The 13,041-nt window shown below is 37.0% G+C and overlaps 1 protein-coding gene across 1 annotated transcript; it reads right to left on the bottom strand.

Annotated features, from left to right (window-relative positions):
• Positions 1-2,420: 2,420 nt before the first annotated feature.
• On the bottom strand, positions 2,421-12,805 carry selenot1a (selenoprotein T, 1a). Its single transcript, XM_056471722.1, has 6 exons — positions 12,631-12,805; positions 11,757-11,867; positions 9,001-9,127; positions 8,286-8,373; positions 7,065-7,231; positions 2,421-2,878 (listed from the first exon to the last, which is right to left on the bottom strand). Exons 1-5 carry the CDS (start codon positions 12,768-12,770, stop codon positions 7,107-7,109), a joined length of 591 nt encoding a protein of 196 aa, XP_056327697.1. The 5' UTR covers positions 12,771-12,805; the 3' UTR covers positions 2,421-2,878; positions 7,065-7,106.
• Between the last annotated feature and the right edge of the window lie 236 nt (positions 12,806-13,041).

Raw genomic sequence — 13,041 nt, 5'->3', positions numbered from 1 at the left:
ATTTGCAGGCCATCCCTTTGACATGGGGATGTCAGTTTTCATAGATTTTGCCCTATGGCATGATGCATTATCATCCTCAAAAAACGCCATCATCATCATCAAACATCCTTTTAACTGATGGAATAAGAAAAGTGTCCAAAATCTCAATATAAACTTGTGCATTTATAGAGGATGTAATGACTGTCATCTCTCCATTACCTTTACCTGACATACAACCCCATATCATTAATGATTGGGGATTTTTTAAGGGTTTCATGCAGCCAGAAGGTTGGATTGTTGAATAAAGAACACAATTGAACATTTGAATCTTCCAACAAGGGTGATACCATACTTTTAGCCAGAGGTTGTAGGTTTGAAACCAACTGAGAGTGGGTGAATTTACATTTTTGGGTGAGCTACCCCTTTAAAGAGTTTTTGTTTCTCATCAGAGAACATTAAAAGTAATTTGAAAAAAGAAGCAAGCCCAAAAATCTCATCACTTACTCCTACTTAGGCTATCCCAAATGTATACATAATTTTTAAAGTTGCCCAATTACACTCAGGGCTCCAGAAGCATGTTTGAGTTGCTCACTTGTGTTACGTAATGCTAAATGAGAACTATTACGATAAACATACATCAAGCTGCAACCGTTTTTGTAATAGAGGTAACACTTTAGTTTATGTACCAAATACTGCCTTATTACCTGCCTATTAATAATATATTGGCTGTTTATTAATGACCTTGTTGAACATCCCTAATCCTACACAACATCTAAACCCAACCACTACCTCACTAACAATTAATAAGCAGCAAATTAATAGTTGAGTATTTCTGTGACCATAATAGATTTGCAGTTATGTTGCCTGCAGCTAATGTGTCATGAGTATTTCCAGTTGGGTGGATCATTATTGACACTATCATCAGTCTCAATGTTTTTATTATTAACTGAAGAAAACATTTGAACCAGCTCATCAAGCGTTTGACTCGCTAGAACGTTCTAAGAAATTATGCTGGAACTAAATTTGGCCTTCCGTGAGCAGGATTGGACACTCTTGTATCATGTTAGCTCTTTCTGTTTTAAAAGCACACTGAGTATTCGGGAAATGTGCTTTTGACCATCATGTCAGACCTAGAACAAACGTGCAGCCAATCAGCAGAAAGGGGCGTGTCTAGTAACTATAGTGGGCATATCAAAAGTGGCAAGTTCTTCTTTGGTTAGTGTTTTAGTGCTTCCAAACATCAACATTGTTTTTCAAAATGAGTGCGTCTTTAAAGATCATAATTCCCATTGGTTAAATGTCAAATTGCCTGACTTTCACTGACTAAAACTTAATTTTCATAACCTATAGATGGAAAAACAAGGGCGCTATTGTGCTTTGCATAATATTCAAATTGATTGAGCTTGAGAATCATTTATCATGAATGTAATCGCCAGCAACTATGGATAATTTACCTGGGGCAATGTTCTCAAACTCAATTCCGTAGCTCTGCATAGTTGAGCTTCAACTCACACCTGCTTAATAGTCGCTAGTAGACTTGAACACCTTGATTAGTTGGATCAGCTGTGTTTGATTAGGGTTGGCGCTAAACTGTGCAGAGCTGCAGCCCTCCAGGAATCGAGTTTGAGACCTATGATCTATAGGGGTATTGCACAAAAGTTGAATCAAGAAAGCCAGGATAACAGAAAAAGCCAGGCTTGACTTAGTTTAATTGGGTCCTATTGGATTAGTCCATTGCACATTTGTTGGTCCAGGATGAGAACGAGCTGCTAGCCCGGAGTAGATAGCCAGGATACAGTGCATCCGGAAAGTATTTATAGCGCTTCACTTTTTCCACATTTTTTATGTTACAGCCTTAATCCAAACTGGATTAAACTAATTAAACTATTAACATATGCCTCAATAATAAAATATAGAAATGTTGATTTGAATAGTTTATTAATCAATTACTAACTCATTCTGAATGATCTTAAAAACCCACCAGCTATTCTTCAATACAAATGGCTTGTAAATAATGTGATTTAATTTTATTCATGAAAAGAAATAATGAGTAAAAGTATGAAAGTATCAGCACATTTTAAACGTGCTTTTAAGTGAAGAAGAGCATTCGTATCTGCAGTTATAAACTGCTTACTGACATCTGTTAGTGTAGAATTAAAGCTTAACAAATAACCACTTCATTTGCTAATGCTTAATAGATGTATTAAATGTAGTTCTTATACAGCGTGACCAAACTCTCAAGCGGAATACTCTACTGAACCGCACTGATGTTAATCAAAATAAGCATGTACTTTAGAAAGGTAAATTGCAGCCTAAACCTATTTCTGGATTAAAACATTTAAAGGCAATTGAGTAAACGATTATTTCAATGTTTAAAGGTATTTAAAGGTGATTTGAATGTTTTCAGGTTTTCATTCGCACCCCAATACGAACAGCAGTGGTTTAGTTTGTTAGACTATTTTATTCATCTTGTTGTAAACATTAAGTTATACAAAGCAATATAAAAATCAGGGCTCAGAAATAGAATTAATATTACTTTGATGGAGCTGGATGAATAAATTAGAAACTTCTACATGTATTAAATTAAAGAAACACCTGGTTTTAGACTTACGGATGATCAGGAAGAAACAATCACTTTTAAAAAATTAGATTTTTGCTAATGTGACATGATGCTTGCGAACATTTATCCTGAAGCAAATGGTTTTTGCACAGAGGATGGGGGTTGCAATTTATATGGGCACTGTTACTGCCGTGGATCCCGCACCAGCTGTGGGTGCTGCAACTCCAAAGGGCATGATGAGGAGAGCGCAGAACATCCGGTGTGTGCTAGTAGTCGCTACTTTCAGCACAGACCTTCATAAATGGCATCTCACAACCGCAGGAGAGCGTCACCAGAAATCTAAAACAAGGGACAAAAGTATTCATTTAAAACAGGCAGGAAACAATTAAATAAAATCACTTGATAAGTTTTACAGTTACGGCTTTTACGGTTTTAAGTTTGACCTGGTCAGCAACAATACTCAGGTAGGCTGTGGCGTTGACACGATGCTTAATTGGTACTAATGGGCCCAAAGTAGTTGGTTTAATCATCAAAACACAAATATGATCAACGTAACAGTTACCAGCTTGCAACCCTTGCCTCAGCAAACCTGCTTCAGCCTCTGTCAGACTAGCTAAGTGCATGAGCGGAAATTTCAAGAGCGGCAGACTGGGTAATCAGCACTATGGTCGGCAACTCCAATTGCAGAACCCAAACTAGATAGCTGTGGACTTGAAAGACACATATCGCAATAGAACGTCGTCAAAAGTGCTTTCTGATTTACATTCAAATGAGTTGTCGTATCAGCTTTTACTCCCTGTACATTTACAAAGTGCAGAACTCTTCCTCTTGAGACGCCTTCTTTAATGACCTGGATGACTGGCTTGGTGTTGTGTTGAAGATCCACAACCACACCGCTCACTTATATAGTCTGGCTTGACTGATCCGTGAACTTGTCTCAGCCCATCACATTAGCATGGCGTAAGGCAGCATTCGTCCAATAGACTTCCTCTTAACCAGAGTGTCAATCAATAACAGCATTCTCTTGGCTAACTTCTGGCAGAACTAGAATTTTTAATGCCATGGTTTTTCTTATTTGACTCGCCAGTTTTTAGAATCAAGAGGAATTACATTGATCACAAGTTTATTGCAGAGTATCCCAAGACTCGCTGTTCGGATCATAACTGTTCATGTTGTTTATGGTATCCCTGTAGGGAACTCGTTATGCCACTTTAATCAATATCTAATACAAGTCTCTGGTGACCTCAAAATGGTTTTGTGAAGATTTAGCACAAATACCTTTAAATGCAAAGGAGTTGCTGCCGTTCAGAAGAGAGAGCAGGGCCTTTTAGATTGAACTTTGGATAGTCAGGGATTAACACAACTGGACAAGCACAAACAACCAAAGACTCAAAGGTTGTTCATCTTTAAATGTCTAAACCAGACAGGACAAAGCTGGACAGATAAATGGGCAAAGTAAAGCTTAGTAAACTGCTTGTTAATGCAAATTTCTGATCAGCCAATCATGTGGCAAAAACACATTTAGGCATGTAGACCTGGTCAAGACGATCTGCTGCAGTTTAAATTAAGCATCAGAATGGGGAAGAAAAGTGATTTAAGTGACTTTGAATGTGGCATGATTGTTTGTGCTAGACGGGCTGGTCTGAGAATTTCAGAAACTGCTGATCTAATGGGATTGTCATGCACAACCATCTCTAGGGTTTACAGAGAATGGTCCAAAAAAGAGAAAATATCCAGTGAGCGGCAGTTCTGGCGCAAATGCCTTGTTGAAGCCAGAGGTCAGAGGAGAATGGTCAGACTGGTTACAGCTGACAGAAAGGCAACAGTAACTAAAATAACCACTCGTTACAACTGAGGTATGTAGAAGAGCATTTCTGAACGCACCACACGTCGAACGGGAGTCATCTCAGACTGGTTTCTTGAACATGACAATGAGTTCACTGTACTCAAATGGCTTCCAAAGTCACTAGATCCCAAAGGTGCTCTATTCTGTATGCGTTTTTAATGATATACGTGTTATCATTAGGGGTGTGTAAATTTAGTGGAAGGAATTCATATTCACAACCTCTTAACCTACATTTCCCCCCCATTTCTTCTACTGTTTAAATATACATATTTCCAACTTACAAGTTTCATTTAACAAAAGCATTGTTATAATGTGTGTCTCTCCATCCGTATATGATGACTTGGGCCCAATCCTAATTCTACCCCTTAGCCCTTCCCCTTGACCCAATTCTCTTTAGCTTGAAGGCATAGGGCTAAGGGGAAGGACTAGATACCCCTCGAAAGGGAGATTTTTCAGGATCACACTCGAAACCAAGGGGTAAGAATATTTCCCAGAATACACCAGCAACAACGGCAGCATAGCTGCACCCGGAGACAAGGAGACCCACAAACTAGTATTTTTGTCATTATTACGAATATTTACAACAAACAAGCACATCATTTAATACATGCGTTCAGTTTTACCGTCATGTTACATGCATTTTTGATCCCCTTCTCACTCCGTTTCAGGAGCCAAGGGAAAGGAGTACAAAAATAGAATTGGGATTGGGCCTTAATGTTTCACCTTTGTGGCACAGCAGGAATTTGAACAGCGGACGAGAAATGGAGCACAGTGCCACATCTTTAAAGTTCTTAAGGATGCCAATCTTGGGCCAATTTAGGCAAATTCAGCAACAAACATACATGCGCCTGTCAGCGTATAATTATTCCTTACATTTATTTAGCGCTTTTCAGAACACTCAAAGCATTACCCATTTTTTTGGGGAAATCTCCTCATCTGCCACCAGTGTGCAGCAACCACCTGAATGACATGACAGCAGCCATGTTGTGCCAGACCGCACACCACCTGATTGGTGGAGAGGATACAGAGTGATGAAGCCAATTCAATTGCATACAGGGGGATGGTTACAAGACAGAGGCCACTGAGAAAATTTGGCCAGGATGCCGGGGTTAAACCCCCATTCGTTTTTGAAGGACATCCTGGTATTTTTAATGACCACAGAAAGTCAGGACCTTGGTTTAACGTCTTATCTGAGCACTATAGAGTCCCTATCAATATATTGGGGTATTAGGCCTCACTAACACCATTTCCAGCAGAAACCTGCCTTTCCCATGTGGTCTCCCATCCAGGTACTGACCGGGCGTAGCCCTGCTTAGCTTTAGTGGGCGACTATGTGAGAGCTGCAGAGAGCTAGCTATCTGCAATTATTATTGTCAGCTTATTATCATTTTTCTATTTCTAGATCACGCCTGGGAAGGCCCACGTTGTCACAATCTAATTTGAATTTAGAATAGATTCTGAACTTTTGAGAAGCGATTCAGAATCACTATAGAAAGAACATGAAAAGTTCCGAATAGCGAGCCTTAGGGTACTCCCTATCAAACTTGTGATCAATGCGATTCCTCTTCATTTAGTGCTAAAAATTGATAAGTCAGATAAGAATAAACCATGGCATCAAAAATTCTAAAAATAATAATGAAATAATATTCAGAGTTATCCAAGAGAATACTGTTATTGATTAGTAATAAATAGTCCAGTAACACTAACAGAGATAGGAGGCCACAATGAGTTAAGAGCTAGTCTGTTGGAACTATGATCAGGGTGTATACAGAACTTCTTAAGTTGAATTTAATACCTTTTACGACTTGGAGCTGCAACTGTAGTGGGATAAATGAAATATCTTTTTAAATGGATTAACATATTGCAGATAACATACATTTAAGTAGAGCAGAGGGGTTAATCAAGAGGTCACAATGGGCCTTTGTCCATAGTTTTTAATCAATGTCATATATGTCAAAAGCAGCTCTTCTAAGAACAGTTCGATATGGTTACAGTTGTTTCTCCTGAGCCTGGCGCACAAGCTTGGCAAGCATTTTTTGAGAATTTAATGTCTCCCTATTAGGCATAGGACGATAACTATTTTCATGGTATACCGTGTTTTGGAAAACTCAAGGTTTTAAAACCGCCAAAGTTTTCTGCTATACCTTTCCTAAAGTGTGTGAAAGATTTTTTGATTTCTTTTTATTATTTAATTGTTTTTTTGTTTTTTTTGGACAACAGTATCTTCAGCAGAAAAGAGATCCAAAAGACGCCATTTTAAATTGTAAAGAAATCTGTGTTTTTAAAACTAATGAAGACAGCAGAAGTCAATGATTCATTTGAATTATTTAGCCTGACACGTTCACTGCTCCAAAATACTTTCAAAGTTTCTCAAAATAAAATGTACTGTGTACAAAGGGGAAAAAAAGTTTGAGTTTTTATAACCCAGACATTTAAAAAGAAGATATTTAAGAGCAGTAATCACAGTACCGTGAAACCTTGATGATTTTATTCAAGGTTATCATACCATCAGAATCTTATACCAGCCCATACCTATTCCCCATTCAAACGGAATGGCCGAGAGGTATTTTAAGGATGACCGCCGAGTAAAATGACTTGCCTTAAAGGGACTTTGTTGCTATTAAACCTCTAAACCATTTAATTACACACTTTTTCAAAATGTAAATAGGTTACACATACGTGGAGGGGTCGTAGGCTCCGTTCAGTGAATCAGAGGCAAGGTTATGACTGATGAGGTGGAAGTGTGTCCATGTGCATGCTCATCTTCATCTCATTCTCCAGAATTTGGACTAGCTGCTGCATGGAGGGCAGGTGTCCTGACTCAAGCTTGGACCAAACTGGGACATCTGACCAAAAAAAAAAAAAAACAGTACACTTGTACAATTAGAATTCAATTAGAGAAGAGAACACCTACACCAACTTCCTAAATACATATCTATGTGCTGTTTCGGTTAGGTTACAATTTCATAGGAAACTCAATGCTTTAAACGCGCTTTCAGTCTAAGATTTTCCTCTCACACAGAAAATTTGCATGAGTTAAAAAAGTGTTTCACAAATAATTATAATAAAAGTCATCACAAATACTGAAGACCTATTGGAACCCGCATGGACCCAAGACTCTCACAGAAATCAGTCAAGTTTGGTAAAGGAAAAATCATGGTTTGGGGTTACATTCAGTATGGGGCATGCGAGTGGATGACAACATCAGCAGCCTGAAGTAACAAGACATTTGTGCTGCCCATTACATTACAAACCACAGAAGATGGCAAACTCTTCAGCAGGATAGCACTCCATCTCAAACTTCAGCCTCCACATCAAAGCTCCTGAAAGCTAAGAAGGTCAAGCTGCTCCAGGATTGGCCAGCCCAGTCACCAAATATGAACATTATTGAGCATGTCTGGGGTAAGATTAAGGAGGAGGCATTGAAGGTGAATCCAAAGAATCTTGATGAACTCTGGGAGTCCTGCAGGAACACTTTCTTTGCCATTCCAGATGACTTTATTAATAAGTTATTTGAGTCATTGCAGAGATGTATGGATGCAGTCCTCCAAGATCATGGGAGTCATGCACAATATTAATTCTTTTTCCACTACACCATGACTTTTTATTCTATACTGGACATTATTTATGTTAATTGACAAGTGGCTCAGCAAGACTTTATGGTCCTAATTAAATAATTAAGAATCAAGGCATGATCATATTTTATTTCTGTAAAATAAGCGTAATCTAGAGACCTTAGCCTTTCATATAAGCCACTTCTGATACCAAATGATCAACTAGAAGTCAAGTTATTACTTGTTGTTCCTAAAACGTGGATAGGCGGCAGGACATTTGTCAGGTAGTGTACACATACAAACAGCTTTAAAATTATGAGATCAAACAGTGTATAAATCAGCTTACCATTGAGCGTGATTTCAAATGCACCTGTAGACATGCACTGATTTTCAATCATATTGCTGAAGAAGAACACCATCATACAAGCATATATCTACCAAAAACAGAAACAAATCCAATCAATAAACAAGTCTGATAGCCATTTCAAGTTCATTATTATCGTCTAAACCAGGGGTCACCAATCACGGTCCTGGAGGGCCGGTGTCCCTGCAGGGTTTAGCTCCAACTTGCCTCAACACACCTGCTTGATTGTTTCTAGAATACCTAGTAAGACCTTGATTAGCTTGTTCAGGTGTGTTTGATTAGGATTGGAGCTAAAATCTGCAGGACACCGGCCCTCCAGGAACAAGTTTGGTGACCACTGGTCTAAACTATACAAATGTATACATGGTGTAAATTAAACTAAGTAATTTTAAAAATACATTAAAATGCAAAAACAACAACGTAATTTAACATCTACATCTCAGAAAGAGCAGAAAAAGAGTCAGGTGAACATAAAAGCACGTGTTTGGTCTCTGGTGTATTGCATTTTCTAAAAGCTGTCTTCACTAGGGAGACAGTTTAAAACTAATGAGCTCCATGGGGGAGAACGTTTATATTTGAAATAGATGTTCCATCTATCCTACTGGCTAAAAGGGCTTTAAGTGAAGATCTAGGATGTAAAGTAACACCAATGAAAGTCTCTCAAAAGAAAAAGAAAAAAAAAAGTCTGAGATCTTGCCTTATTCTCCTGACTCCAAACCCAGATCCCTGGAGCCTGCATGCCGAATAAAGCAAAAGGATCCTTGCCCAAGATGATCACTCCGATTAACAACAGCTTAAACATAGACAGAAAGGAAGCAATGTGCCTGGAGGGAAGAAAAACACTACATGAAGGACTTGTATATTAAATATATTCAGAATAATTCTTATTTAAATGTATATGAGCAACTCCAATGTTATGAATGTGACATTTGCAAAAGTTAAATTCATAGAGAATGTAAATATTAACAGCATACTGAAACATGTTTATATCTTTCAAAACAACTGACCAACGTGTTAAGAAATCCAAATAAATAAATCTGTAATTGTGTTTTATATATTAATTAAGGGGAAATAAACATGTGTTATGGATGTGACCTAAAAAGTATGCGAATTTACAGTAAACTTGTAGAATTCTGTAAATTAAACTGCACAACTCAAAATAAAAAATGCTAATCAAGAGAATAAGAGACATCTCTATATAAAGAATTGACATTACATTTATGAGGAAAAACCTCATAACGCAAGTGATAACTCTGTTAAGGATGTGACAGTTGTGAAATTGCCACTCGTGTTACTTTGTGAACATTTTCAAACAGTATTAATTGATTTTGCAGAGACATTTGAGTATTTTACAGCACTGTAAAACACAAGCCTAAGTTATTATGATAAACTTAATTTCTTTCCATTGTTGACATTTGCATGGAATTGCTCATATAGGTTGCTATTTAGAGAGGGGAAAAAACACAAACAAAGACACATTTTCTGAAATAAAAACACTGAAAATGGTGCTGACTTGGTTTGGAAGTGGGACCATTTTCATTGATAAAACAACAGAAAACAAATATTGTGCCTAGAACTTCATTTAAAATTAATAAATTATTTATATTTGAATGTTTTTTTAATGTTATATTTAAAATTATTATCTTATAATAAATATAATCATATTTTATTTCAGTGATATTGTACAGAATACAGCTGTGGCTACAGGGCATGTGCACTTCAATATAGCATCTTTTTTGCAACACTGTACAACAACAATTACTGTTTTTTGGGCTGGGGTAGATGTAGATGTTAATAAAACACATTAGGTTACTGAAATAAGCGGTTTTAGGTCAATAAAACAAAATAATTAAAACTTAATCAAACAAAACTTTGGACTCAGTGTCATGTATAAGACATTAAAAGGTTAGTTCACCCAAAAATGTCAATTCTGTCATCATTTATTCACCTTTCTTTCTTTTGGTAAACACAAAAAATATATTTCGAAGAGCGCTGGAAACCTGTTACCATTGACTTCTATCGTATTTGTTTTTCCTACTGTGGGCGTCAATGGTTGCAGGTTCTTTTTTGGTAAAATTAAAGAAACTCAAAGGTTTAAACCTTTAATATAATTAAATGGGAAGTTAATTTAAATTTTTGGGTGAACTATCCTTTTAAGTAAATCTTCAAAAGCCTCAGGAGGTTTGTACAGCACACTTTGAGCTCTAGCTCCACTCATTCGTAGATATTGTGCCTATTAGAAGCTTATACCCTATTCAACACATGAAGCATGATATGAAAAAACTAAAAACATTAGTTTGTGTTGAACGCCATGCCCATGCCTCTATGCCTATTTTCATGGCGAGAAAAAGTATACTGGAAACAAAGATTATATTAAAGTTTTACAATTTTTCTTTTGCTCAAAACTCTACTAATTGTATTTGAATTAACACTGTTAAAAACCGCTTCCAAAAATGAACTGAATCAGGGTTTCTGCAGGTTTCAAGTCAAACTGAAGCCTCGAAGACCCTTTTAATACCATTAAAATGAAATTTTAGACTTAAAACAAGGTTAAACACTAAGGATTTTTTTCGTAATGGCCAAGTAATATGAGGAATCATAATTGTTTTTAGTTTTCTTACCTTGATTAGGAAATTTAATGGGGGAATTGGTGTAAAAGTGTGTAAAAGCTGTTGTGAATAGGATCACTTTGTAACAAAAAAAACATAAATATAAAAAAGAATAAGGTTTTATTGTTGGTGATTGGATGGATGTTGGCCCAATTGAGTAGCTTTACTTGGACAATCCAAAATTAAGACCGGTTTTAAATTATTTAAGCTACAGCACAAGCTACAGGTTTAAGCTACAAGTTGTGTTACCTTCAACACAATATTTCAGTGAGTTTAGGAGTTTAAGGCCTAAAAGTTGAAATTGACGACATTAAGACTTTAAGACCCAGCAGACACCCGGTGAATAAAATAAATTCCTCACAGAAACAAAACCAAAACAATCCAACAGAAAATATTTCATAGTTAAAAGATGTCATTCTAGAACAGGTAAAAATATATTATATTTTATATTGGTTTTATAATAATTTACACACGTATTTTACCGACATTTGGGCTAATTTCATGAAGATTGTTTTCTGTTGTATGTACTAAAATGATAGAACACTACATGCAATGATCATTTTAGCAGGTAATAAACCAATAGCGTATAGTCTGAATTGTTATTCAATATTGACTCAATCTAAATTGAATCAAATCATATTAAAAATAATAGCAAGCAAATCCCTAAATTTGTCACAATACACATCTCTAAAATTAAATGGTGTAAAAACGTACATAAAATGTATTATATAAAACAATAAAAGTCTAAAATGTAAGTAAAGAATATAATACTAACAAAATTAATTAATTCACTCATTCAGAAGGTAGAAGGTGTGTAAAATGTAAGTGGTCTGTAAGCCATTACCTGTAGAGGGGCAAAGGAAGATAGTTCTCTCCCTCTATGCGGATGTCTGGGTACCGCTGGTACAAAGCCTGCGTGTACTCCTCAAACACCCGCTTGTACCCTCAGGAGACACTGGAGAAGATAAACACGAACGAACACCTCAGAGACTGGTTCACATGTTGACATGAAATACATCTGGAAGACTATTGTGCTGTAGATAATAATTTACATTTAAGAAGGCGATAAACCTTTTTCGTCCGCAAAACTGAGGTAGTTTTTTCTCTCACATTCGCACAGTGACAACTTGCTCCCTATATTGTTTACCATGGTACTTTGAATATTCGGTCTGAAAACAACTTTAAAACAACATTAGTACTGTTTATTTGACTGGACAATGTTGTAGTTTGATAGTCTTTGGCTGCTTAAATGACTCCATCATTAAGAATTCGGAATAAACACTTTTCTGAAATGATATTATTACGGAAAAATGTCGAATGTGTGAAAATAAAACAAACTTTAGCTCAATAGCCCTAACTATATTTCATAAATCAATGAAAGCTATTAAATGCTGCTCAGATGACAGCTAGCACACAGACAGATGCACCGAAGGGCTAATCTTCAAATTAGAGCTCTTGACTTGACACTGGATTACCGGACGATTACACCATATTTGCTAAGCTTATTTGCCAATGCCTTTAGAAATGTTTTAACGCTCGTCTGTTCATATATCAGAATTCAGTTTCGGTTGCCTACTATAATATCAATATCTCTTGAATGTGCTCAACTAAAGGCAGTTCTGTGTTGCTATAAACACCCTCAATGTCATCATCATCACACACACACACACACTCGTCGGCCTCACTCGGGAACTGACCGACTTCAACTTCTTACTCACCAAATCTGGAATTTGAGAAGTGGACCCGTCGCGAACTGCATCTTCATTTTCTTCACGCCATTGTTATCGGCAGAGGCGCTGTGAAGACATAAGGCCCACAATAGTAGAGCCGAGAACGGCAGCCAACGAATCTTCCCCATGATCAGTCGATGAACTAGAAGCAGGAAGTGGACTATATTTCATACGGGTAATCCCGGAAGCCACTCTGTGATTGGTTGGCAGGTAGATGACGTAGAAACACATCCGTACGCAAGGCCGGGGTCTGCTCAGTCCGTTGCTGCTATACGTCAACGTGGCCGCCATCTTAATCCGGTCATCAGTGCGCTATAAACTGACGCAACGGAACGGAGAAGCTGCTGTTTTCACGGATATAAAATACAATAACGCTTATATTTATTATTCATTCATTTT

Source organism: Danio aesculapii, chromosome 2 (genome assembly GCF_903798145.1).
Source record: "Danio aesculapii chromosome 2, fDanAes4.1, whole genome shotgun sequence".
NCBI classification, from domain to species: Eukaryota; Metazoa; Chordata; class Actinopteri; order Cypriniformes; family Danionidae; genus Danio; species Danio aesculapii.
Note: the sequence above shows the minus strand (reverse complement) of the source record. Positions and strands in the feature narration are given on the sequence as shown.